Source organism: Cheilinus undulatus, linkage group 24, assembly GCF_018320785.1.
Source record: "Cheilinus undulatus linkage group 24, ASM1832078v1, whole genome shotgun sequence".
Classification (NCBI taxonomy): Eukaryota; Metazoa; Chordata; class Actinopteri; order Labriformes; family Labridae; genus Cheilinus; species Cheilinus undulatus.
The window spans coordinates 16,951,772-16,979,718 of NC_054888.1; the positions used below are offsets into that span (position 1 = coordinate 16,951,772).

The 27,947-nt window shown below is 40.7% G+C and overlaps 1 protein-coding gene across 2 annotated transcripts in view; it reads right to left on the minus strand.

The window, feature by feature from the left end:
- Positions 1-27,947, minus strand: part of LOC121506286 (nck-associated protein 5-like) — a 265,350-nt gene that overhangs the window by 166,649 nt on the left and 70,754 nt on the right. For both annotated transcript variants that reach the window (XM_041782019.1, XM_041782017.1), the window contains exon 3: positions 5,808-5,881. In XM_041782019.1, coding sequence (XP_041637953.1) covers positions 5,808-5,881 — 74 coding nt within the window. The remainder of the gene's footprint in view (positions 1-5,807; positions 5,882-27,947) is intronic.

Here is a 27,947-nt window from a genome sequence, read left to right on the forward strand (position 1 = left end):
AATACAATATGATATGAAGTCCATTACGATACAGGATACGGTACTCTAGTCTACACTACAGTATGAAAGGATAGAATAGGATGATACCAGGTCCAATATGATGCTGGGTTTGATACGATGTTATGATACAATTGGATACAATAGGATACACACATTACACTATGTTATGATATGGTAAGATATGATACCATGTTGGATATGACACATTACGACACCGGGTCTGATAAGGCACGGGATCTGATAAGGGTACAAAACGATGCTTGATCGGATACAATACCAGGTCCAAACGATACTTAGGCCAGTCTTATCTGATACAATACAACAGGAAACAATTCAATGCTGGGTCCGATATGATATGATATGAAAGGACACAATACAGGTTGCATAGAACAATTTTCATCATGGTTTCTTTTATGTTTTTTTTTTTTTTGGCAAATTGAGATTGATATCAATTTGATGAAAGATATTGTTTTATTTCAATCTGAAAAGGCAAAATACTATTCCAACATGTATTCAAAAATAATTTCATACATAGAAAAACTGCATTAACTAATGGATGATCAGCCAAAGTCCCGATATTCAAATAACGCTGCAACTTTTTTGAGTGATTTTTTAAATCACAAAATCCAAAGCTTGAATATTTCGTGGACTATTCCTTTAAGTCTCAGACTGACCCAAACTAAACACAACTAAGAAGTCTTACCACACAGCGGCAGGATATTTGATGCACCTCATGTTTTTGAGTTTAAAAAGAAGTCATAATTGTCAAATCCATGTCCCCCACCAGTGTGAAACTACCCAATAATATGCTACAATGGGAGACATGAATGCAACGGGTCACTGGGTTATGAAGAAGGGATGCAGAGAACCAGAGGAATTTAAGGCCTCTTCATTCTTTTCTTGACGGATTGATGGGCCCCATATTCTGATGGGTGGAGGGAGACATCTATGGTGTCGTGAGATCCTTCTTAATGAGGAGAAAGAGGCGTTTTTGTGAGTTGTGGTCTATGTTTTAGCTGAACAAAAGCCTTTGTGGAGTAATTCATCACTGTCGGCGCTCTGAATTGACCAACACTGGAAAGTACAAATCCAGTCTGGTGGTATGTTGTTTTTAAAAACTATGTGCTTCAAAGACGGGAGGGATTTCAAAAGGCCTGCATGAAAATGTTGAGGTTTCTTTAAAATGGCTATAGGGTTGCATGCAGAAGTTCCAGCAGTGGTGTTGGATCCTTCTGCAGACAAAAGGGAGCTCAGCGGAGGCTGGCTTTGTCTTTGTGTTTAGCACCTGCCCATAGCAAAACAAGAACCACAAATACTGCTGTAACCAGCATGTGATGGGCTCCTATCTGATCCTTAGTTTGAGAGGATGCTCTTCAAGATTGGCAGTTTGCACTGAATACAATCAACATTTAGGGACTCCCTGTTCTTATTCAGCATGAGATACTGAGTCAATTAGGTGGCAATACAGTGTCTCAGTTAGGAAAATGTTGCACCTTTATAAACTCTAACTTTTAAGCACAATGCCCTACCAAATATTGATTTAGTTTCCAATATCAAAGACATTTCTGAGTTTTGACTAATGATGTTGAAGTAATGTCCTAACTTTTATGGAATTTTGTGGTCATATTTATAGATTTTTCTGCAAACATTTTGGCTATCACCAACCACAAAGTGAAGTTGAAGTATAAATTATTAGGTTTTCATGCCATACATTGGGAAAATCCAGTTTAATCTTCAATTAGTGCTAAAATACAAGTAAAAGTAGAACTTAAAGTAATCATAAGAGTATTTCACCACTTTTCCATTCTTATCTTGCCTCTGTCCTAGCTTTTTAAAAACATAGATGGCATTAAATTCATAACAAGCATGTGATCAGTAATGAACAATACATTCTGTCAGTGTTAACGTATGCTTCTTTATGCTTTTGCGATTAAATATGGGGTTACAAAGCAATGTCCCAACTTTTATTGAAGTTTGGGTTGCTTATAATCAATCAGTGATTTTTGGCTAACTATAAAATGTAACAGATCAGTATGGCTTTAGCACATGGCCTTATACTAAAATATAAGGTGATGATGTTTAAATACTAGTCCAAAAAAAGAGTTAGTCTAGTTTATCTAGATCACAGGGGTTAAACTCAAATCCAGCCCATGGTACAGTTGTATCCAGCCCGCAAGATCATACGATCTTTCTATTATAACTGGCCCACCGGTATGAGGTCTGACTTTCCCAATCCTGGAGCAAATCATCATCGGAGCAAATCTGGCCCCAGACTCAATGAGTTTGACATCCCTGATCGAGACTGTACACAGTATCCCAACCTGAGAATTATATTTGAGTATTTTTATGCCAATATTTTGATTATAATCACTGGTAACAAACCAATCAATCAGTTTGGCTGTACGGAATTGTTGGCACCTTTTCTCAGTTTCTTAGTTTCTTAGTTTTTCTTGCCACTGTCCAAACATTTTGGGGACATATTGCTGGCATTGAATGAAAATGTCCATATTGTTCACCAAAAACAATTAAATCTATTGGTTTTAACATGTGATTTCTTGTTTTTGTTTTGTTTTGTTTTGTTTTTTTGGTTTAAAGTATGGACATTAGTTTGGCTTTATCCCATCTGTGCACAAAATCCTAGCTTTTCAGGAATTTGGGGGTGCATTCAAGTATATTTTTGCTAATAATTTATAAGAAAACAAAGGCGTGCCATATTGTTAGTAACTTACCTTCCTGATCAAATATTGGGGAAAAACTCAATTCTGTCTCAGAATGGTGCTTAATTTTATACACAAGTAGAACCAGTGGGAACAATGAAAGCATTTCACCGCTTTTCTAAGCTTTTGTTGCCACTGTCCCAACTTTTTGGAACATATTGCTGGCATTGAATGCTAATTTCTTTATCATATTTACCAGAAACAATTAAAGCTATTGGTTTCAACACTTGGTATGTTGTTTTTGTACTGTATTTATAAAATCATGTGGTTTAGTTTGGGGCATTAGTTTGGTTTTATCCAAACTGTGAACAATATCCCAGCTTTTTAGGAATTTGGGATTGTATGGAAGTTTTGATAGGCTTACATGTTTCCAATCATCATTGAAAACAATACAAAAGTGGGGCATATTGTTGGTACCTTAACTTTCTGTTCAAATATTACATAAAATCCCATTAAACTCAGAATGGTGCCTGAATTTAAATGAAAGTAAAACCAATGTGAACTGAATGCATTTCAACGCCACTGTCCCGACTGTTTTGAAAACATGTTGATGCAATCGAAGTCAGAATGGGCATTTCCAAAGATAATGAAATGTGTCCGTTTCAAGATCAAGTGTGTTGTTTTTGTACAATCAAATATGATGTTTTGAAGTTTTTGTCTTTTATTATTAATGTCCCAACTTTTTTGGGATTTGAGTCAGTATTTAGCCAATTATCACCAACTACAAACTGCAGCAGAAACATATTAATGGTAGGTTAACAATATGGTCAGACATTGGGGAAATTCCATCAAATGATTAAAAAAGCAAGTAAAGGTATAACCAGTGGGACCCCTGAATGTCCCAGGACAATAAGCCAATCTGTCCAGTTGATGTGATGTGATTTTATTCACACTAGTCACGTCTGAGACACAGGTGGTGTTAGAGGGAATTTCAGACTATTATAACAGTTGTAGGGTTCACCCTCTGGGTACCATGAATGTCTTCCCCGACTTTGTGCTTGTAAAACTGAAACAGTCTGGACAGGCCAACAGCTGACCGTCCCACCTGCCATGCATGGCTAAAATTATGCATTAAACTTCTTGATTATTGTCCGTATTAACATAAAAATGGCACTGAGCCGTGATTAAGATGTTGGAGTCAGTACAAGTTCATGGCTTTGGAACCACTTGGTCCATTGGCCCAAACACGGGTCAGCCCTCACAAAGACAGTGTGTTCTCTCGCCGTCATTAGGTCACTCTGGGTGTCACCAAAGATGACTCCCCTGTCTCATAAAGAGAGGGAACACGTAGACGAGAGGGTCATTCCTTTACACACCACTTCCTTTATTAAGGGGCTGCCCTGGCCTAGTAAAGAGGATGGTCAGTGGTCATCTACCCCCCCCAACCCACCACCCTGAGACCCCTTTCCCCCTTGTGTCCAACCCCCAGACCCTCACTGCTCACTCATGGGGAAAATTACTTTGAGCAGAGGGAATACAGCTCCATTGAGACGGAGAGAGGTCGGTACAAAAGAGGGTGAAGTTTAAAAAATTGTCTCTTTTTCGAATGGGTGCAGTGCATCACTGGAAAGGCTTGGAAGATAGGAGCATGGAGGGGACAAGGTCATTAGATTGGCATCTCCATAAGCTCTACATTTCCATTGTTTGGACAAATCCTCTCAAAAGACCTCCATGAGAAATGCCCCCAGTCAACCCCACACTGGGACCGGAGTCTCCCCCCTTTGTCTGCCACTTCTTAGAGTGCTTCCAACACAAAAAGCATTTCTCAAGAAGAGCGTACAAAGCTTGTCTCCGACTCAAAACCAAACAACATTGTTCTGCTGCCTCTGGTTGGGAATGGATTGCAGGCAGCTGCTGATGTCCTAAAGCAATGAAACATCTGCCCAGAAATCTTAGAGGAGCTAAACCCCAGAGTTTTGGCAGCAGTACGTCTACTGTTGATTTTCATCACCATGGACAGGACTGAGAGAGGAGGGGGATACTCCTTCATGCCGGCACCATCAGCTGGTTTGGGGGATCTGATTAACCACCCAAGGTATTATTTGTAGGTTAGAACAAACCTGGTCTATCCTTGATCTTGGGCAGAAGAACTACACTACCCTGAATCCTGGAGTGCAACAGAGACATCTTGGATAGTTGGAACCCTCTGTCAACTACGTATTTTGGCTTCGACTCCTGAAATGAACAGCCATTGTGACTTGCCATCACTGTTGAGCTCTACAGAGACAAAAGCTGGCACCACATATCACCATCAGCCAGTGGCAAAGTTCATTGTATTAGCCAGGTCTCAACTTGAAGATGGTAGTCGCTTTGCATATTCCCAACACAGTACAGTACCTAAAAGTTTTCACCTACCGTCCAGCCAGCTGGCACTAGTAGTCTCAAAATTATTGAAATGGGGATTGCCTGAGTGCACTGAATGTGCCTGGAAGGTCCAGTCACTGGTTAATCAGTATTCCTGGCTACTATGACACCATGAAGACAAAAGAACACCTCAAGCAACTTAAAGAAAATGTGATTGAAAAGTATAAGTCAGGGGATGGATACAAAAAGATGTCCAAGGATCAGGACATCCTCACAAACTGAGTGACCATGCAAGAAGGAGACTCACCAAGGTTCCTCACCAGTCAAGCTTTATGGGAGAGTGAGCCCCTGTTGAAGAAAACTTCCTAAATCTGGACTAGAGTTCACCAAAAGGCATGTGGGAGACTCCATGGTCAAGTGGAAGAAAGTTCTTTGGTCTGATGAGAGTGTTTGGCAGACACCAAACTCTGCACATCACCACAAACACACCAACCCCACTGTGAAGCCAATGGTGGCAGCATCATGCTGTGGGGATGCTTCTCAGCTGGCCCTGGAAGGCTTGTTAAGGTAGATGGTAAAATGAGTGCGGCAAAATAAAGGAAAATGGTGTAAAGACAACAAAGTGAATGTTCTGGAGTGGCCAATCAAAGCCCAGACCTCAATCCAAAACAAAATTTGTGGCTGGACTTGAAAGGGGCTGTTCACGCCTGATTGATTTAGAGCAGTGCTTAATATCCACATAAAAAGGGTTTGAGCTGAAAACATAGTCTGGACTTTTAGTCTTACCTTCGGACGTTGCGGCGCTCCTCCTCGAGCTGTTTCAGGAGCTCGTCGATGCATTTGTTAGCGTCCATGTATTCCTGCCAAGAAGAGATGGGAAAAGCCAAGAGTAAACAATGGAGTCAGTGTGCAAACATAGGGAATATAGGTTAATTGGAAACACGGGCAGGATTCAGGCATCCTAAACATCATCATCTGAGCCAAGAAGTAACAACAATGAACATCTATTCATCAAAAACAGACTTTAGATGCTGTAAAACCCTTACTGGACCGAGCACTTCCTCCACTTGCGTTTTCATAAATGTGAGAAGAACGGCGAGAAAGAGCAGAAGTCGTCTCTTGCAAAGGTGAGACTAATCAGTTTAGTCTCTCTTTCTCTCTCTCCCCTCTTTGTGTGTAACTCCAGAAGCACCTCTGGGTAACTTCTGACGGCTGGCCCAGGAGCGAGCCCAGCTGTGTAATGTCAGCTGGGAATAGCCCACACTCACAAAACGTGCGCTACTGAGTTACAGCACGGTCCAAATGAGCTAAGGCTGAGAGCGGGAATGGAAAAAACAGATGTCAGGACTTCTTGGCTGCGGCCTAATGATTTGCCTCTTAGTGGTCCGGCTACACGGAGCAGAAAGGGGGGAGTGTAATGGTAAGAAATAGGCCATATAGGCACTGTACCTCAAGCAGCTGGGTTTGCAGTACATAACACAGCCGGTCAGGACTTGTCAGATGAGTGCGGTAAAGGTTCAAGACTAATTAATTAGATGTTAGCTTGACAGCTCATGACGCATCTCCTGGGTAAACGGTTATCTCAGTGGGACAGATGCTCTCCATTGATTTCTAGACTCTGTGGTCATGAGCTCCTGGAGAGTAATTGAATAATGGGGATTCCCATGAAGGGGTCACCAGGCCAGCAATCTCATCCTGGGAGTATTAGTTTTGTACCTCTTTTTTAGCCTCTTTCTTATCATTTACTACAACTGCAGCTCTTTCCCTGCCCTTAGGCGTCTATTTTCTACTCTGCTTTTGCAATCTCTAATTAGCCAATCTGTGAAAACTCAAGCTGTTTCCTCTGAAAAAGAACTTTGAAACCTCTGGGGATTGCAGAAACAAGCAAGTGGTTTCAACTTTTTCGAGGACCCCCGTTGTTACACCGTGAAAATGAGAAATTAGAATGTGCATAGCAAGTCAAGTCTATATGGAAATGTAACTTTTGGCTGCAGAGAAATGCACATATCTAGGGTAGCACAGTTGCAATCTGCATTGAGGTGATAAAATAGCAGAAAATATAGTTCCATGTACAGTGAGGTAACATATTTTCAGTATTTCTGCAACACAGCAGGGTATCTTGAGTTTCTATCAACCTACAAAATGTAAAATAAGCAAACCCAGTCCTTTGTTCACGGTCGGTCTATGTCTGAAAACACTGAACAGATCAGAATCTGCTCTAGTTGCGTTACAATGACAGTCATTGTGAAAAATACCAGCCCCTCACCTGGAATTTTACACCAGTGGCTTCCAAGCTACATTTTTGCAGAGATTCACAACTGTTTTTCTTGCAACTATATAACTTTCTCCACAGTTTGACCTCAGAAAATGCAATAAATGCAAATACAAGTGACATTTATCGTTGTTTATCCGAAGCAGAAAATGTCAGAATAAGAGCATTGTGTACCTTCAAGAGTAGCTGTGCCATAGAAATGCTAAAAAGGGCTTTTAAGTTGAAAATTTCAAAAACTGAAAGTCTCAGGGTGCGCCGGTAGTAAAGTGGTTAAGGCATGCACCATATACGCGGGCGGCACAGGTTCAAATCCGGCCTGTGGCGCCATCTCCCACATGTCTCTCCCTGCTTTTTTCTCTGTTTCCGAGTCTATCCACTGCCCTCCTCTATCTAATAAAGGCATAAACAGGCCCAAAATAAATCTTTAAAAAAAAACGGGAAAAAAAAAAAACTTAAGTCTACTCGTACTGTGTCTTCCTGGGCATTCTGGGCATGTTGTACTACCCAATCCTCGGCCATGCCTACTTGCCACATCCACCCCTTACTCAACATTAGAGGTGTGGACTCTGCTTTTTTTTTTTTTTTATTCAAAAGATTATTTTCCCATGTCCCTGGCAATATGCAAGGACATCCCGCCTGATGGTGCCCTCAGGTGGGCTTACTTGCCACATCTACACCTTCATTCTCAATTGCTGGCCAATTGTTGGTATTATCATGCTTTATATTTTTTGGTAATTCACCTTAAAATTTTTGAGGAATTTACATCAAATTGTTGTGTGGAATATTTACGCTATAACAGAATTTCACAGAAATATTTGGGTGAGTTTTAGATAAAATTTTGGGCCACTTATTATGGGATATGTTAAAGAATATTCACATAAATTTTAGATTACTTACTTGAAATTTTGGGAGAATTAGTGTGGAGTTTGGAAAGAAACATTTCCAAGAAATTCAGAACTTTTACCGATGGAAAATACATGAGGGGGGAAAATTAAATTCCAAACAAATTTCAGGTTTCAGGAGGTTTAGAAGCTGTTTGTTTTGTACAGTTTTTTGGACACTGTTAATACAAACCAGATTAGCAACATTAGCAGCTAGCTTACATAGAACTCTTTACATTATTATTTTAGCTTCTGGGCGGCACACATAGCTCACTTGCTTTGTTGCATTCATATAGTAGGGTTAGCGAAGTTAGCATCTGGCCGCATACAAACTGGCTTCAGTTACATTGAAGGGTTAGCAACATTAGCATGTTTTAAAAGGGAAAAATGCCTTACAAAGAAACACGACTTGACCTCTGAGCTGCCTTAGGTAGCCACGTTTCTACCAGGGGCAAGCATATTGACAAGAGAAATGTTAAAATTTCAAAATAAAAGTATTTTTTCAGGGCAGGTTTGGATCAGGGTACAAGCTAACAAGATAAGCAGCAATAGCAGGTGGCCAATATACAAATTTTTGATTTTAGCTTCTGGTCTGCAAATAAAGATAAATAAAATAGCAAAGTTAGCATCTGGTTACATACAAACTGGTTTCAGTTATACCATAAGGTTAGTAACATTAGCATGTTTTAAAAGTGGGAAATGTCTTCCAAATTTGCAACTTGACTTTGAGTCGTCTTGGGTAGTCATGTTTCTACCAGGGGAAGGTCTGTTGATGATAGAAGTGTTAAATTTCAAAATTAAAGTATATTTTGTGGGTTCAGAACAAGCTAACAAAAGTAGCAACAGAAGCTATTTAACAAAAAAGACAGTTTCTTTAATAAGGTTAGGTTGGCGACGTTAGCTTTCAGTGTGCATACAAGCAGAGTCACAGTTGTATTGGTCATTTGAGTAATAGGGTTAGCAATGTTGGCATGTTTAAATAGGAAAAATGCTCTTCAAACATTCAGTAGGCCACTTTATTGCCTACGGCGGACATTTTTCTGGTTTACAAAGGGTCAAAATGGTGCCTGATCCATGGCATATTTTGACCAAAGAACAGCCTAGATGTTTCATTTATGCCACAGGGGACCATTGTTAAAGATAAAGAAGTGTATATCTCACCTTTAACAGGCTATTTCTATATTGTAAGAGCCATAGAACCTCTGATATTATGACACGAATGTTGATTCGACCTCCCCCTGACCCACCCCAAGGGTCCGACCAGACTTGAAGTCCTTCTGCTTATCACTGTACGGGCTTTTTTTAACCCGCGGCCTTGAGAGCAAACTTGCATTAGACCAGATGTTCACAAGCACAGCCGTCAGTCTAAATACAGTAAGTGCACTTGTTTTGTTTTGTCTCCTCGCTCCTCTCGGGGTGCCGCTCTCCCACCGCTCCTTCTGAAGCAATTATCGCTCTTAATCTCACGTTTAAGACGCCAACTCCAAGGCGTCCATCACCAGCAGCTCGCCTCGGTGCCAGCAGAACATGGCAGAGGCCCAGGCGTCCTGCAGAGTCGCCAGTCAAGGGCACTCTGGGTGACCATTAGGCAAATAGGGCCGAGGCCAAAGAAAAGACAACAGATCGATGCTGAACAGCGTGGTGCCATATTTTCCAATTCCTGTCATACTTTTTACCACTTTACCTCCAAAAAATACAACAAATTAGCTGCAGCTCTAGATCTTTTCATCACCTCCTCCATCATAATCATCATTAATTTTAACTCCACCAGTGTGACAAATCTCTCCTGTTTGGAAAGCTACCAATTACACTGTTAAACAACAGTGCCCCTAAGCCATCTGCTCGGCTCAGCATGAACAGCACTCATGCTGGAGCTGAAAGGCCATTAGCTCTTAGCTCCCAGTGTTCCCAAACTTACACTCTAGAGTCGGCTCCAACGGCAGCTGATCAATACCCAAAAAACCAATGATCACATTTGGACTGCTCTCTGACATGCAGGGGGATGGGATGAGGTGGAAAAGACATTTTTACATAAGAATGTGTGCCACACGATTCTAATAAGATAAGTAAGAATTGTGTTTTTTAAATAGAGTTGTCAGAATACCAGAATTTTAAACTTCAGAGTCAGAATCAGAGGAACCTAAATGATTATGCTTGATTTTAGTCAGCAAATATTGCAGGAAAATTCCCCATGCATGCTCTAAATTGCACAAACGCATTGGCAATGTTTTGGTGTTCAGGATTTTGCTTCCAATTTGAGGCAGTAAAACAAGAAACAACCCATAATCTACAATTTATTTACACATGTAACCAATTTTTTTGCCATTTTTAACTGCTTTTCACCATTTTTCCACACAATATCAGTTGCCATCAACTAAAATCCGCACACTGCCACCAGATCTACACATGACCTTTCCCAAAATGCTCCAGGCTTGCTCATTTTCCTCTGCAAAAAAAAAAGAAAAAAAAAAAAAAAAAGACATCATCCTTATGCCCCTGCTGCTGCAAGTAAGAATAAATCACGGAGCGAGGAAAGATGGGAGATTAAAACCTAAGCTAAGTTCAAATTTGGAGGTAGGTAAAGGTGCAACAGGAGAGAACGAGAGATTCTAGACTTTTCCAGCTTTTTGTTGCCCTGTCCCTACTTTTTTGAGATGCGTTGCTGCCATCAAGTTCAAAATGAGCTGATATTTTTTATGAAATGGTAAAATGTCTCAGTGTCAACATCTGATAAGTTGTTAATGTTCTATTCTGGATAATGATTGGACAACTGTGGCATTTTGTTCATTTACATTTTACACAGTGTCCCAGCTTTTTTGGAAATGGGGTTGTAAATGCATTTAAAGGTGGCTTGACACCATTATTATTCTTTCTCACTGTGCCACCTCATCAAGAAAATGTGCGACCCGCTCCTCAAGCAGACAAATAAACAGTCTGGGGTAAAACGTCTGTCTCCTGAAGACCATTAGCAACGCGATCCCATAATGACTCCGGCTGCTGCACAAAGGGGAACCTTCTTCACCAAAAGCCCCATGTCAGGGGAAATATTTACAGGCCACATCAAACATGAAGTAAAGCTGCCTAAGTCTGTGTTGTCATCGCGCAGACCTCTCCTAATGACAGGGCACTGAAATAATCCTCGGCACACATGAAGGAATGCTGGGAATGCCGCATGCTTGTTGTCATGTGAAACGGAGGGAGGGTGGGGGGTATTTAAAGCCGAGATTTAAAGCATGACTCATGTATGTTATGCCGCGTGGTATATCTTCAGCGGGGCATTATTCTTGATGGTTTAACAGTGTGAGTGAAAGCTGTGGCATTCCCACGAGGCCCAGGTACTCACGTGCAGACGGGAAAACGCTGAATTCACTGAGTTGAGACTTGATTCTGGAGCGTTTTTCTCAGGACTGGAGCAGCTGCAGAACGGCCCAGCAATTGCTCACAGTGGTTAAAATGTCCTAATAGGTGTAAGCTCATAAGAAGTGCATAATCGCATCCAAGGTAAACTCAAACCCTGAGAGGATTTTAGTGAAAATCTGCCTGTACTTTCCTGGACAGCAAATCATGTTGAGCAAGTAATTCTGATAGTTACATGCCACATTTCCAGTCCTTGTTCTCATGCGTAATGTTTTGTTATTTGTTGTCCTGCGGAAGCCCTAAGTGGACATGCATCAATGCATATTATTTGGCTCCGTTTTCCTGAGTCATTTTTGGATTTTTTTCCCTTAAAATCTTCACTGATTATATGGCGACCTGCAGCAGAGAATGCTGGTTTCCTTTGTGAATAGATTACTTTATTTACTCTGTTAGCATTTTGCATCAACAAAGGACAAACTAGTTTTAACAGACGCAACACATCACCCCATACTAGTTTCCCTCCACTGGCTCCCTGTTAGTTTCAGAATTAAGATTTTAATATCTACTTTAAAGCACACATGGGTCAGAATAATCAACTCCCTATGAGCAAGGTCACAGCCTGAGATCCTGGGTTGGGGGCCTCCTGGCTGTTCCAAGGTCAAGACTTAAAACATAATGTGACCAAGCGTTATCCATTAGGGCTCCTGGACTTTGGAACAACCTACCTGAGGAGACAATGCATGCAGATTCAGTGACATCTTTTACATCACTTCTTAAAACTCATTTTTATTGACTTGCATATCTTAACAGGGGCCTCCTGGCCGTTCCAAAGTCGAAACTTAAAACCAAAGGTGGCCAAGCATTTTTCATCCTTGACTCTGGAATGACCTACGTAAGGAGATAAGGCATGCAGAATCAGTGAAATCTTTCAAAGCACTTTAAAATTCATTTTTATAGGCTTGATTTTATCTGATGCCTTTTTTAGTTGGTTTATTTGGTTTTGATCTTCTAGCTTCCTGAATTTCAAAGCCAGTTTCAATTCCTCTAAATATTTTACCTGTTTTAAATCATTGTTATCCTCAATTTATTTCATTACCCTTTTGACTGGCTCCAAGCTATACATCAGAATTATTAACTCGATAAAAGGCTGCAACCTTAGCTCATCAGGTGGGGGCTTCCTGGCCATTCAAGTTGAGACTTAAATCCAAAGGTGATTTAGCATTTTCCATTCTTGACTTTGGAACAGCCTACCTGAGGACATAAGGCATGCAGAAACAGTGACATCTTTTGAATTACTTCTTAAAACTCACTTCATTTTTGTGACGTCATTTACTTATTTGGTTTAACTTGGTTTTGAGCTTCTATCCTCCAGAATTTTTGAACATATTTAAATTTCTCTTAACATTTGATCTTTTTTAAATCCTTGTTGTCCTTTTGGCCTGCTCCAAGCAATACATCAGAATTATTAACTCCCTATGAGACAGGCTGCAGCCCTAGATCTTTAAGAGGTGGCCACCTAGTCGCTCCAAAGTCGAGACTTGCAATCCAAGATGACCAAGTGTTTTCCATCCTCGACTTTGGAACAGCCTACCAGAGGAGATAAGGCATTGAAAATCAGTGACAACTTATTAATTGCTTCTTAAAACTCACTTTTATTGACTTGAGTTTTTGTCACGTCTTCTTATTTGGTTTTGATCTTCTGTTTTACAGATTTTTTTAAGCATATTTCAATTCCTCTTAATATTTGACCTAAATTTAATTGCCCTTTTGGCTGGCTCCAAGCTATATATCAGAATTATCATCTCCTACAATCCAAGCTACAGCCTTAGATTGTCAAGAGGTGACCTCCTGGCTGTTCCAAAGTCGAGATTTAAAACCATAAGTGATCAAGCATTTGAATTTTTAAGCATATTTCAATTGATTTTAATATTATACTTGCTTTGTTAACCTTTGTTTTGTTTTTAAAAGTGCTTTACAAATAAATTTCTTATCATTATTATCAAACTCCCACATTGGCTGTAATACTGGTTTTAACTGTTGTTGTGTGCACTGAGGCTACACTGAGGTTAACCTTACAGGTAATGTGTTTGCTGATGCTTTTGCTCTCTGACCGCGGGTTCTTCTGATGTTTATCCAACCATGTTTGCTTATGTGTGTGAGAACCTTTGATAAGAACTTGGTAGCCGCTGAGGCAAAAGGGCTCCCCGCCTTGTGCACGACTTGACTCCCACATCCAGTCCCCTCCAACTGCTCGTGTGCCTTTATGAAATTTTAAAGCTATGAGCGCCATCCCCCCGCTGCTTTGGCACCAAGGAGCCAGGACGGGGAAAAACAGAAACACAGTTCAGTAAAAATCCACACAAACATGCAAACAGACGGACTGACACTCAAAGAGAAGGCAGTCTGTTCAAGATTAAGAGCCAGATTTTTAGTAATAAAACATCAGATGCATTATTCATCCATATGAGCCACGCAAGCACGCTCCGCTCTTTCACACATTCTTGGAGATTAAGAGGGATGGAATCACATCCTAGACAAGCGTCTGGTTCTTATAAAGACGTCTTTGGAGTCGACTGGAGAGAACAAACAAACCTAAAGCTAGATAAAACTCCGACCCAGGTCACGGTTCCTTGAAGTCCTGACTGCGATGAGCTCCCTCCGACGCCTTGATGTGTCTACAGATCTGGCAATGCAGATAAGACACCTCATAGTCGGCTGCATTGACTTAAGGGAGCCGGAGACAAGGTCACAACCTCTCCCCTCTTTATCCCTGCACCCCGACCCTCTGCACCAACCTATCTTTCCGTGCCACAGACTGATGACATGCTCGCACGGCCTTTGGGACTGCAAAAACACCCGGCTTTGGGTTTGACAGAAAGCGCAGCTCCCACACGGGCTTCTGCAAGTCAAAGGTTATGCCAATAGAATGTTAGATTTCTTCCAGGGTGTATTTTTATGGTGCACTTGAGAATGAATTATGACAGCATCTTTACAAGGTGTGGAAGATATACCACATCTGATAGGGCTGTTAGGCTTGGCTGTACGCCAAAGACACTTCTGGGTTTGCAGCCAACTCTCTGCCATCCAGTCCTCAAGTTTATTTGTACATCGTCAGCATAGATGTAAACACGGCAAATTTAATCAGCCGTGAATGAAATTGTATATCTGTATGCCGATATAACTCAGAATGACCGTGATCCTATCGTAATTAACCAATCAGTATGACTAATGGTTTCTTCTAGACCTGCCTCTGCTTGTCTCTGCACATCAGCCAGCCCCGCTTAAATTCATTAGTCTTATCAGCATGTTTCACTGATGATCCTTCACTCTGAGCTCCTTACTCACGTCCCAGAGAGCTGCTGTCATGGTATCAGCTCAGCCATCAGGCTCTCATATCCTCAGACTCAGATAGCCCTGGCTTTATCAGCAGAAAGGGCAGCTACTCATGTTAATATGTGTGATTTTTCACATGGAGGAAAAGATACAGAGATATGTGAGCTGTCAGGCTGATCTGTGAGGTATGAGTGTAAGGAGAAGACAAGATTATGAATGGTTTAATCCACTAAAGTCAGGTTAAGATGGGCAGCTGCTTCTTTAATATAATGAATCAAGATTTAGAAACAGGCAGAGGTAAAAATATAACCTACACTGTCTTTAGTTTTACTGCTTTTGTTGAAGATCATAAGTGAAGTCAACATTTACACCAACATTGTGGCCTCCTGGATGAGCCATTGATTTGCTCTTGGTGTAATTTTGAAAGACTGGCCTGTCTGCTGGGCAGGTTTACCACTTTTCCTAGTTTTCTCCATTTGTGGATAATGGCTCTCATTGTGGTTTACTGGAGTCCCAAATTTAGAGATGGCTTCATCAAAATGCACCTGTGTTAAATCAGTAGCATTTGTGCTAGCATCCATCCTGGCTAGTAATTCTCTCAGTTTAGAGCTGAAAAGTGTGTAGAACTATGATCACATCTTTTAACAAATTGTTGCCACTTTCCCCTGTTTTTTGTTTGCCTCTTTTAACCTGTTTTTGCCACTCTTATACTCATTCGTGCCACTTTTCTTCTACTTTTTGCTGCTTTCCACCCTTTGTGTGCCGCTTCTTTTTTGCCAATTTTTCATCACTTGTTCTGCTTTTCGTCAAATTTTTCCAATCTTTTTTGCCTCTTTTTTTTGCCAATTTTTGCCCTTTTTTAAATAAATTCCCTTTTGACACTAATTTCCTAAACCAATTTTTGCCTCTTTTTTTTACATTTTTAAATATTTTCTCCACAGTTAACCCAACTGCGCCACTTCTTGCTACTCTCAACAAATTCTGCTGCTTTTTGCCCTTGATTTCCATTTTTTCCCCCCACTTTTGACGCTTTTTACCCGTTTTAATCCACTGTTGCCACTTTATGTTATTTTTGGGACTTTCTTTACGACCTCTTACCCATTTTGCTGCTTGCCCTGTATTTCACTCCTTTTTTCACACTTTTTTCCCCACTTTTAACCCATTTTTGACACTTTTTGTTAATTTTTGGTATTTTCTTTGCTACTTTTAACTAAATTTGTTGCTTTTTGCCCTATATTCAACTCCTTTTTTCCACGTTTTCACCCTGTATAATACTTATTTCCCACTTTTAACCCATTTTATCACTTTCACCATTTTTTGCCAATTTTAACCTATTTTTTTACACTTTTTCCTCATTCTTGACACTATATTTGCTACTTTTAACCCAGTTTTGCTGCCTTTAACCCATTGTTGTCACTTGTCGTCACTTCTTTTTTCTCACTTTTGACCTATATTTGCCACATTTCACTTTTTTTTCACCCATTTAACCCATTTTAACCAATTTTTTGCCCCTTTTTACTACATTTGACCCATTTTGCTACTTTTCGCCATGTATTCTACTTCTTTCTTCCCACTTTTAGGTATCAGGTAAATTTTCCCACTCCTCAGGTAAGGGTTTATGTGTCCTAAAAACCATGAATTGGCCTTTCTCTACTTATGGTGCACATCCCTACACTACAGTAGACACAGTAGGCCTGTAGACATTACTCAGAGGCTGGCAGTCAAACACAGGGCTTGCAGCCCACTAACATTATTTGAGATGGTACTCTTTACAGTATGCGCTCAGGTCTCTGTATATGTTTCATGGCTACAAAGATCTAGCTTAGACTTGACACTGTAGGAAGTCTACCACAAAGTTGAATTGAGGAACTACTGACTTCTCTCGGTTTGAATACTGGAGGCGAGTTAAATCTTCTTACCTGAGCTTTACTTTCACCAACTTTATTCATCATAACTGAATGCTTTCAGTGTACTGTATTTTAATGAAAGGGTCGAGTAGGATCAGCGTTTGGAGGAATCATTATTTAGCATTAACGACTGAATCTCTCTTTGATTCCCATTAATGAGCCATTACATGATAGATGATGCTGGACCTGAGCTGAGCTCTATGTGGCGAATTGTGTCAAAGAGCTCAATGACTGTAAAGTTGTAGAGGCTCACACAGAAGCCGTATTGAGTCGAGGACATTCGACTAACAAATGCCTCCAGTGAGCGAGATATTCTTCATCTGCCTACCTGCCCCAAATGGAGCAGTGTCAGGGAATATGGATTACTTTAGATACAAAAGAGAGCCTGTTCATCATCTAGAGTGAGTTTCAGTTTAGGTTATCTGATGTTCTTCCTCCAGCAGCACCTACGGCCCGGCCCAGCCTCAAACATCAACACCTCACCACCAACAGGAATCCAAATCCCCGCAGATTATCTTTCCAAACATTAAGATAGGTCCAGCGTTCAAATAACCCCCCGTCTGTTTCGGGCTCCTCCTCTGCTCTTTGGGGTCTGACAGAGTGGGCCATTCATGCCTGTTGGGAACAGTGGCAAAGCTGTTCAAGGCACAAATCTCACAGGAGAGTTGGAAAAGTAGCTTGGGAATGAAATACATCAGATCCGACATCAGTATTCGATCACTTCCACAGAGCTACCTGTGTAAAAGAGCACGTGAAGTACATGATTGTTCATTATGGGGATTGTGAGGTTTATTTAGTCTTAAGAAATAAATGTCAGGTTTATTTTTACCCACAGAAGGTAAATCTGGCAGCCAAATACCAGCAACAAAGGATAGAGAAAATCTAAAACAACATACCTGTCACCATCAACCAACCGCTAACTCACGACAGCTAGCATGACTGGTTAAACTATTCATAGCTTACATTATCGTTAGCTTACTGCCATTGCTATTAGCTAGACAAGACTTGGCTGAAACCTAAAGTTTCTGTTGAATTTAAAACAACAGACTTGACCCATTAGCAACCGACGGCTAACCCACAACAGCTAGCATTAGTCATCTATCAATTCATAGCTTACATTACTGTTAGCTTACAATAATGACTGTTAGCTAGACATAACATGGCTGAAATCTAAAGGTTTTATTGTATTTAAAACAACAAACTTGACCAATTAGCAACTAACCGCTAACTCACAACAGCTAGCATTAGTCATCTATCAATTCATAGCTTACATTACTGTTAGCTTACAACAATGACTGTTAGCTAGACAAAACATGGCTGAAATCTAAAGGTTTTATTGTATTTAAAACAACAAACTTGACCCATTAGCAGCCAACCGCTAACTCACAACAGCTAGCATGACTGGTTAAACTTTTCATAGCTTACAATATCATTAGCTTACTGCCATTTCTATTAGCTCGACAAGACATGGCTGAAATCTAAAGGTTTTATTGTATTTAAAACAACAAACTTGACCAATTAGCAACTAACCGCTAACTCACAACAGCTAGCATTAGTCATCTATCAATTCATAGCTTACATTACTGTTAGCTTAAACAATGACTGTTAGCTAGACATAACACGGCTGAAATCTAAAGGTTTTATTGTATTTAAAACAACAAACTTGACCAATTAGCAACTAACCGCTAATTCACAACAGCTAGCATGAATAGTCTACCAGTTCTTGGCTTACATGACTATTAGCCTACAACAATAACTGTTAGCTACACAGCAGGTACTGAGACTCTAAAGAATTTATTTATTTTTCAAACAACAAACCTTACTCATTAGCATTCAAAGTTAGCATTCAAACTGTTTGCTGCTAACTGTGTCAATAGTATTTCTGTTTTAACCATTTACCTTTTCAGCTAGCTAACAACTCGTTGAGATTAAAACAATATGTCAGTAATCAAATAGCAATTAGCGACAGGAAGCAAACACAATAGCTAATATATGCCTTCAGCTAGTTCATTACAACATTATTGCTAGCTACTAATAGATAGACAATGGATATTGTCAATCTGAAGTTAGAGCTATTTTCAAACAACATACTATACACCATTAAGTAACCAACAGCTAGCTTACAACAGCTACAACATAGGCATTTAAAAATGCATTGCCGACATTGGCATTAGCTCACAACTAAGTTCAGTGTTGACTAATTTTCGATATTTGAATAAAACCAATATAAACACTTGGCAGCAGAAAGCTAAATAGCAACAGTTTATGCTAGCCTATAACCAATTCATTGCTAAATCTGTTTACTGACTACCACTGCTTTTAGCTAGCAATAAACAACAAAGATAATGGTCTTGTAGATAAAACCAAGGAAAGAGGCTGCCCACTACAACCAGCAGGGCCAACCAGTGAACCCTGATCTACATTTTTAGAAGCACTGGCTGAAGGATTAAGTTCTGCCCTATAAAGTCTGACTTGAACAGGTGGCCCTAGTCGAACTTAAGCCTCTCTTTCCCTGATTTCTTTTGCTGTTTATTGTCCTGTCCTTTCCAGACAATGGCAAAACCCCTGACAAAATAAATCATTAAAAAAGGTAGAATAACATAGCCCTACATAGCCTACCTTAAAACTAGTAACGTTAGCCTAATGTTAGCATTCAACAAACTGATATTACCCTTAGCTTGCTACCATGACAGCTAGCGAAAAACTTACTCACTCTACTTTAACGTTTGATAAGATATACAGTAACTTATTAGTATCAAAAAGCTAATTTGTGTCAGCTAACATTAGCATTCAGCCAATTCCTAGTTTGTGTTTGCTAATATAGCTGCTAGCTAGGAAATGACACCATTCCTATCTTGTTTTGTCACATGATTTCAGTATGCTACATGTTATTTCAGTTGCTAATCAGCTTAAAATGTGGCTAATATGTCAGATTTTCAAGTGCAAAATAGGGAAATAGGAAAAATACTTTTGTTTATCATATCCAAAGTGTAATTCAAGAGGATAATGACTGCCTTTACACATAAATTATGCCGACGTCTTTATATATAGTTTAATAGTTGGTCCTGGTAAACAGCCGTGAGTACAGACTGGGTCAGAGAGCCTGGGTTTGATAGGAATTTCAGATGCCGTGCCAAGTGTTTTGTTTTTCTGTCTTAGCATTTTTTCATGCACTCAAATAGTTTTTCCATTTTAATATCCATCTGTCCGTCTGTTTCCTCTGCCCCTCTAGTCTCTCCCTCATGTTTTGCTCTGAGCCTCTGTTTTAAATCTACAAAAACACACATGAGGGAGGAGTAGTCGAGGAATGCTGCCTTTAGAAACAAAAACAAATACACAGTGTGTTCATGCTGGTACCAGTGTTTCCAGACAGGATGGGAATCGAGGAAACAGGCAATGTTCGGGGGGTAGGAGTCTGCGGTGCGCCGCTGCCCAGATTTTACAAGCCTAGCAGGGGGATGCTGGGTTTTATTATCATCTGGGGGCCAATATTCAGCCAGGTGTATACTCGGAATGGGCGGGAGAGTGGCGATGACAGGAATGAAAAGGAAACCTGGACCTGGCGAGCCAAAGGAGCGCGGGGTAAATAGAGGGGCTTCTGTCCGAGAGAGACAGAGAGGATCAGAGAGACAAAAGCAACAAAGAGTGGGACGGACATCAAAAAATGGAGAGGAGACAAATCCTCAGCTGGTGCTGACGGACCATTAAGAAACAACAGAGGGAAGAGGGAGCACGGAAAGGACAGCCAACAAAGGGTGTCCCTTAGCGGTTCAGAAAATGACCCAGGATTCATCAGTACAACGGTGTCAACCGTACAAATGGACTGACTTCTTTAGATTTTGTTTTGATGTTGAACTGATGTCATCTGAAGGTTTAGTTTGGCAAAACCCAACCCGAGGATTACCTTTGCCTAACCTGCGGCCCACACTTCAGAATGACAATGAAACAACTTCAGCAAATTTGAGTCAAAAAGGTAGAAAATTCAAGTTTTGACTGACAGATTCTGGCCACTAAGATTGGGAATACCTTATAATACAACCCAATTTAGCTTAACCGTCAGCCTATTTGATTTCAGATGAACAGATTATAGCGTTTCAATGAATAACTCAAAGTTATTGTTCGATACGACCCAAAACAAACTCAGAAAACACAATATCTCAGCTTTTCTGAAAGGAAATGGACAAAACCATATCAAAACGGCTGGAAAATTAAATCTCGTACTAAAATATCCCTGCCTGTGCAAGAGGGACCTCATCTGAAGAAATCTTCAACTGGTAAAAAATGGGATTTTCTTGGATTGATTAATAATTTAGCCAATTCTTTTCACTCCCCATGGCTTTCACATGGATGGTTTCCCATTCAGTTAAATACAACTCAATAAAATCAGACAATATACACACTCAGAAAATGAGCTACCCAGCTGATTCCTGATGATATTCAAAGGGGAAATATGAAAATAGGACATATAATGCCAAATAGGATGAAAAAAAAATCATTTTTTGACCAATTTTGGTCTTCTGCAGAACAGAAAAGAACAGAAAGGTTATCATTAGGACGTCAAGGAATCTCAAGGATTGGGAATAATTGGAATTTCTTGGATGGCATCACAATTACAGCTCATCTCTTCTACTACTTCAGGCTTTCACATGGAATGTTTTCCATTTAATTGGAAAAATCTCCAATAATTAGTGAACTCAACCCGATGTGGATGTAGTTTTTAGCTTTTGCGGGTGTTTAAATAGTATGCAAAAGCCTGACATGGTTTAAATGGAATAAACAAGATCTGATAGCTTAAATTTACAATACTGGCCATCTTTCCTTGAGAAAAATGACTAAATCATTCAAAACGATATGACATTGAAGCTTTGATTAAAATGTCCCTGCCTCCAAAAGAAAGACATAGCCCAAAGAAGTCAGAAAACCTTGAAAATGGGATATAAATGGAGTTCCGTGAACTGCAACACAATGCAGCCTATTATTTCCTCTTCTTGGAGCCTTCACAAAGACAGTCTTTCATTTAGATAAAGACAACCTAATGTATTTGGGCAAATTTGACAAAGTGGGTGGAAACATCAAGGAGCACTGGTTTCCTAAGCTTAACAGATAAGTTGGCAAAATTAGGAAATGTAGGTAGAACTGGCCGGGAATGAGAGTCCTTAAATCACACAAAAGCATGGGCAAAACTTTAAGAAGTTGGGTGCGATTTCTGGGAAGAATGAGTTCCTGAAGTGCAAAAATATTTTGCAGCTACTGGAAAACTGGGTGGAACTGGTAAGGATCCTAAGTTTCTGAAATTGCACAAATACCTTGGCAACATTTGTTAAAATGGCTGGGAATGACCAGGAGTATTGTTTTCCTACACTTAATATATGAGTTGGTGACATTAAGAAATAGGAAAACAGGAATTAGGAAAGAGCTGAGCCAAAAGGCAAAGCTCTCGATTTACCAGTCAATCACCAGTACCAGTCCTACCCTCACCTATGGTCATGAGCTGTGGGTACAGAATGATTGCGGATACAGGCGGCTGAAAAGAGTTGCCTCCACGGGGTGGACCCTATCTCCTTTAGAGATAGGGTGACAAGCTTGGCCATCCGGGAGGGATTCGAAGTAGAGCTGTTGCTCCTCCATGTTAAGAGGAGCCAGATGAGGTGGCTCGGGCATGTGATCCGGATGCCTCCCTGGTGAGGTATTCCGGGCGGGTCCCATCGGGAGGGGGCCCCAGGGAAGACCCAGGACACGCTGGGGAGACAATGTCTCTCGGCTGGCCTGGGAACGCCTTTGGATCCCTCGGGAAGAGCTGGAAGAAGTGGCCGGGAAGAGGGAAGCCTGACCTCGGATAAGCGGAAAAGATGGATAGATGGATAGATGTATGGATGGATGGATGGACATTAGGGAATGTGGGTAAAACTGGCCAGGAGTGAGAGTTCCTAAATTGCACAAATATATTGCCGATGATCAGAAAACTGGGTGGAACTGGTGAGGAGCTAGGGTTTCTGAAACTGCACAAATACCTTGGCAAAAATTTGTTAAAATGGTTTCAAATGTCAAGGAGCAACAGGTGTCCTAAATTGCTCACATATTGTCAACTGGCAAGAAGTTCAGGGTTTTCTAAACTGCAAAAACACATGCAGAAAACCAGCCACCATGGTTAATGTTTAGGTTATGGGTTATTAATTGGAATTTCCTGGATGGCATCACAATTTTAGCTCATTCCTTCCACTTCTTTTGGTCTTTACATGGATGGTTTTCCATGTAATAAAAGAGATCCCTGATTAACCGTTCAATACAACACATGCACACAGTAAACCAGCCAACAAGGTTATGAGTTAGGTTATTGGTTTCGTTATGGGTTATTAATTGGAATTTCCTGGATGGCATCACAATTTTAGCTCATTCCTTCCACTTCATTTGGTCTTTACATGGATGGCTTTCTATTTAATTACAGAAAACTCAATGTAATTGGCCTATACAACACAACACACCAACAGAGAACCAACCAACAAGGTTAGGAAATAAATAAGAAATAAAAATAGACAACAGACTTTGTCTTTTCAGACACAAGCCGACCACAAACAAAGGACTGAGTTTCAGCTTGTGCGGGTCGGTGCTCCAGGTAGATTGTAACAGGATACCCAAGCTTTTTTAACACTCCAATTTACAAAAAAATTAGTGTCTTTCCATGTTGACATGGCTGTCAGCTCGTTTTTCCATGCCTTCTTCCATTCCCAAACCTCGGTTTTCTTCTGCCACACTTGTGATGACAAAAATTGTCCAACACAAACTTCGCTAAATGTCTCTCTTTTGACTGATAGATGAAGTAGCCCAAAAGGAGCGCTGTGTTTGTACTTAATAGTAAATCCAATAACCACAGCTATGTATAATGCTTTACACATCAACAGTATCAGTAACACGTTGTCGATGATGTCAACGACTTGATCCAAACATCGCTAAGTGGTAAACCAACAGAAAGTGAAAAGAGACAAAGAGCATGGGAGAATGAGCGAAACCCTTTCTGAGAGTGACGGCGGATCAGAGCCCAGGGCTGATGCTAAACAGATGTTGGTCGGTTCACAGGGGGAAGTCGGGCTTCTGTTTATGCAGAGCTTTTGACAGACGGGCGCCGCACCTAACCGAGCTGTTCTGAGGCTGAAACACTCGGAGAGAGAGAGAGAGAGAGAGAGAGAGGGCTGATCAAGTCACAGTGACTGTGTTCCTTCACGGGAAATTAGGCACATTATAGACAGAGCGAAAGGCCTCGAGAGGATCCATTCAGCTTTATCTGGACTCTCCAGCTCCACTCTCCAGCGTTTAGCACCTCTTCTCATTACGACGGTGGGCTCTGTGTGAGGGCTGGGCATGGATCGAGGTTCTAATATGAGGTGATACATAATCATAAGAGATATAGGGCAAGACAGTGTTGTTTGTATCACTAAAGGTTGTGTTGATTTGAAAAAGTGGATACGTCCATAGCATTAGGTTTGCAATCAAAGTAAAATGCATACTGCCCAAGAGCTAATCTACTCTCAATGGGGAACTGTCATTTTATTTACATAATATAAACAGCATTCATATCAGTGATTAAAAATCACAAGATGTTAATGCCAATGCAGCATGAATTAAAGTTCTACACAACCAACATAAGGTTATTTTTTGATTATAATAGTCAACAACTATGCAAGAATACAACGGCAACATTTAGAAATATGGGTTGAACTGATAAGGAGTGAGAGTTTCCAAAATTGCATTAATATACTGGCAGATTTTTCAAGTTTGTGGAACCAGCAAGGAGCATTTGTTAGCAAAATTGCACAAATAAGTTGGCAAGATTTGGAAAAGGGGGTGAAATGAGCAAAGTGCAAGGATTTGCTAAATTGAAAAAATAAATTAGCAACATTTGAAAAGTGGAGTACCAGGTGAGGTATGAGGGTTTCCTGTATAGTAAAAATGTTAGCAACGGTAATGATGGTAATGATTTCCATGATTGAAAAAATACATTTGCAATTTTTAAAGAAATGGGTGGGACTGGCGAGGAGCAAGGGTTTCCAAAATTGCAGAAATACATAGGCAACATTTGTAGAAGTGGGTGGGACTGTTGAGTAGCAATGGTTTCCAAAACTGCAGAAATACATAGGCAACATTGGGAGAAGTGGAAAAGACTGGCAAGGAGCAATGGTTTCCAAAATTGCAGAAATGCATTGACAACATCTGGAGAAGTGGATGAGACTGGCAAGGAGCAAGGGTTACCAAAATTGCAGAAATACATTGGCAACATTTGTAGAAGTGGGTGGGACTGTTGAGTAACAATGGTTTCCAAAATTGCAGAAATACATTGGCAACACTTGAAGAAGTGGGTGGGACTGGCAAGGAGGGAGTGTTTCTAAAATTGCAGAAATTTGTCACTCCAAAAGTCCTTTCAGTCAAATTAAGTTGAAAACTGAAAACCTGTGTTCCTTCGTTGTTCTTTTCTTATCAATAGCGAGCCAAGTTCTAACAGAGACTCTGGTGAACGTGGACCAAAGCAGACGTTGTCCAACATGTATTATTTAAGAAGGCAAGTTCACTGAGGACAATCTTATTTACAGCAATGCCTGCAGGGTGGGGGTTACCTAGATTTACACCGCCCACGCCGGCTTCATTCTTGTAATGTAGGCTACTGGGCATCTCTATTGACTGCCTGCTCTGGTCAGGAGCACATATCTGTTTAGGAAAGGGCCTGCATTACTCATCCACCTCCCCCATCATGCAAATCCGTTTGCAGTTAGCCCTCAGACTCAGAGAGGAGACCCTTTGGCCACAAGCCTGGCTGTGTTAACCCTTGAGGCTGCATGCTGCCACCCCCACAGTCTGTCTGCAAGGATGCACGACGATCACCTCTTCTGAAATAATTCATGACCACGGGAATAATCATCACACCGAGTCCTGCAGTAGAGGTCAAAAGTCACCACAACCCATCTCTTTTCGCATTTCTTATTATCAGACTTCCACCAACCCCCAGTTAGAAGAAGAAATCACATCACTGTATCGGGGCCTGTCACTGTCAGCTCAGATAGGGAATGTAGATCTGATAAGCATGAGTGGCACAGGTGGGTTCGGGGGATGACAGCAGAGCAAACAAACACCGTCTTCTTGTCACATTACCATTTTCCCGGTTATGGTTCCTTGCATGCCTGCAGGGGTAATCTCTCTTCCCCATCCCGAAGCGGAGGAAGCGAAATCAGAGGCTGACATTAGCAGGAATTCCTCTATCCTTGCTTGCCTCCACATCTGCCCTGCACCTGGACGGGGGAACGAGTCAGGCGCATAGACAAGCCCGCATCAATAAATCAGCTTCTGGATTAAACAACGGAGAGGCGGTGATAAAGCCGAGGCCTGAAGCTAATGCACGTGAAACGTCAGGATCTGACAAACTATCCGGCGCAAGAAATATCTCCGCCAAACTGCACGCTTGGAGGTCACGGCTAGACTTTGTTTAGTTTGTGGATGATAATTTACTGCCTTGGTTGCTATCTTTTCTTGTCCCTGCAGCTGAACTTTCATAAAGGAGGTGATGTATTGGTACTTTTCTTTCATTTTCACCTGGAATCATGAGCCAAGGTTGTAAAACTGATAGCACCATGGGTCGATTCAGGTATCTCTCAAGAACATAAATTTCCCAAGTATCTGAGGATAGTTCAGCACTGTTGGAACGAACCAATCCTAAAGGGTGGTTTACTGGAAAAACACTCTGGGAGACATGATGGCACAAAGTAGGGCTGGGCAATATGGACCAAAATATTGACCAAAACTTACATGAATGATTTGAAGCTGACTGGTGATACACCATATTTATATATATATATATATTGTTTTTCTATGTGGCTGCCCATTCAACCCATCTTTCAAATTGTTTCCAATGTATCTCAGCAATTTTGGAAACCCTCACTCCTCGCACTTCCACCCACTTTGTCAAAAGTCAATCTACTTTCATATTGTTTCTAGTGTACTTGTGCAATTTAGGAATGCCCTGCTTCTTGCTTCTTCTCCATCTTGTCAAATATTGCCAATGTTTTTGTGCAATCCCAGAAACCTCTGCTCCTTGCACTTTTTACCTGCCTTTCCTAATATTGCCCAAATATCTGTAATGTAGTAATCCCTTGCTCCATCGTGTTCCACCGACCTTTCCAAATGTTGCCAACGCATTTTTGAACTTTTTGGAAGTTTGCTACTTGCCTGTTCCTGCCATCTTTCCAAAGTTGCAGATGTTTGTGCAATTCATTAAACTGTTGCTCCTTTCTTGTTCCACTAGTTTTCCAAATGTTACAAATGCAATCCTGCAATTATTAAACCCTTGCGCGTTTACTGTTCTTTCTACTTTTCCAAATATTGACAGTCTATTTTTTGCATTTTTTTAACCCTTGCTTCTTGCCTGATCTGTCCACTTTTCCAAATGTTGCTAATCTATTTCCGTAATTCCAGAAGACCCCTGCACCTTGCCTTTTCCGCTAACTCTTCCAGGTGTTTCAAATGTATTTGTTTAACTTTGGAATACCCTACTTGCCCCTTCCACCTACTTTTTCCAAATGTTGCCAATGTGTTCATGCAATTTTGGAAACCTTGCTCCTTGCTCATCCTACCTATCTTTGCAGATGTTACCAGTGCATTTGTACAATTTATAAACCCCCACCCCTGATGAGTTCCACCTATTTTTCCATATGTCTCCAATGTATTTGAGCAATTTTGGAAACCCTTAATCCTTGGCCATTCTGCCCAATTTGTCAAATGTTGCCAATCTGTGCAACTGTTTCTAGTGTACTTGTGCAATTTAGGAATGCCCTGCTTCTTGATCCTTCTCCATCTCGTCAAATGTTGCCAATGTCTTTGTGCAATTTCAGAAAACCCCGCTTCTGGCATGTTCCGCCCACTTTGTCAAACGTTGCCAATCTACTTGTGCAGTTGTCTCTAGTGTACCACTCAATCTCAGAAACCCCTATTACTGACTCTTTCTACCCAGTAAATGTTGCCGAACTATTTGTATAATTTAGAATACCCTGCTTTTTGCCCCGTCTACCCACTTTTCCAAATGTTGCCAATGTATTTGTGCAATTTAGGAAACCCTTGCTCCCAGTTCCAACCACATTTTTGGCTTTAGCATAAATCAATTCCCCTCCTTGCATGTCATTGCCAACTGCGTATCAAT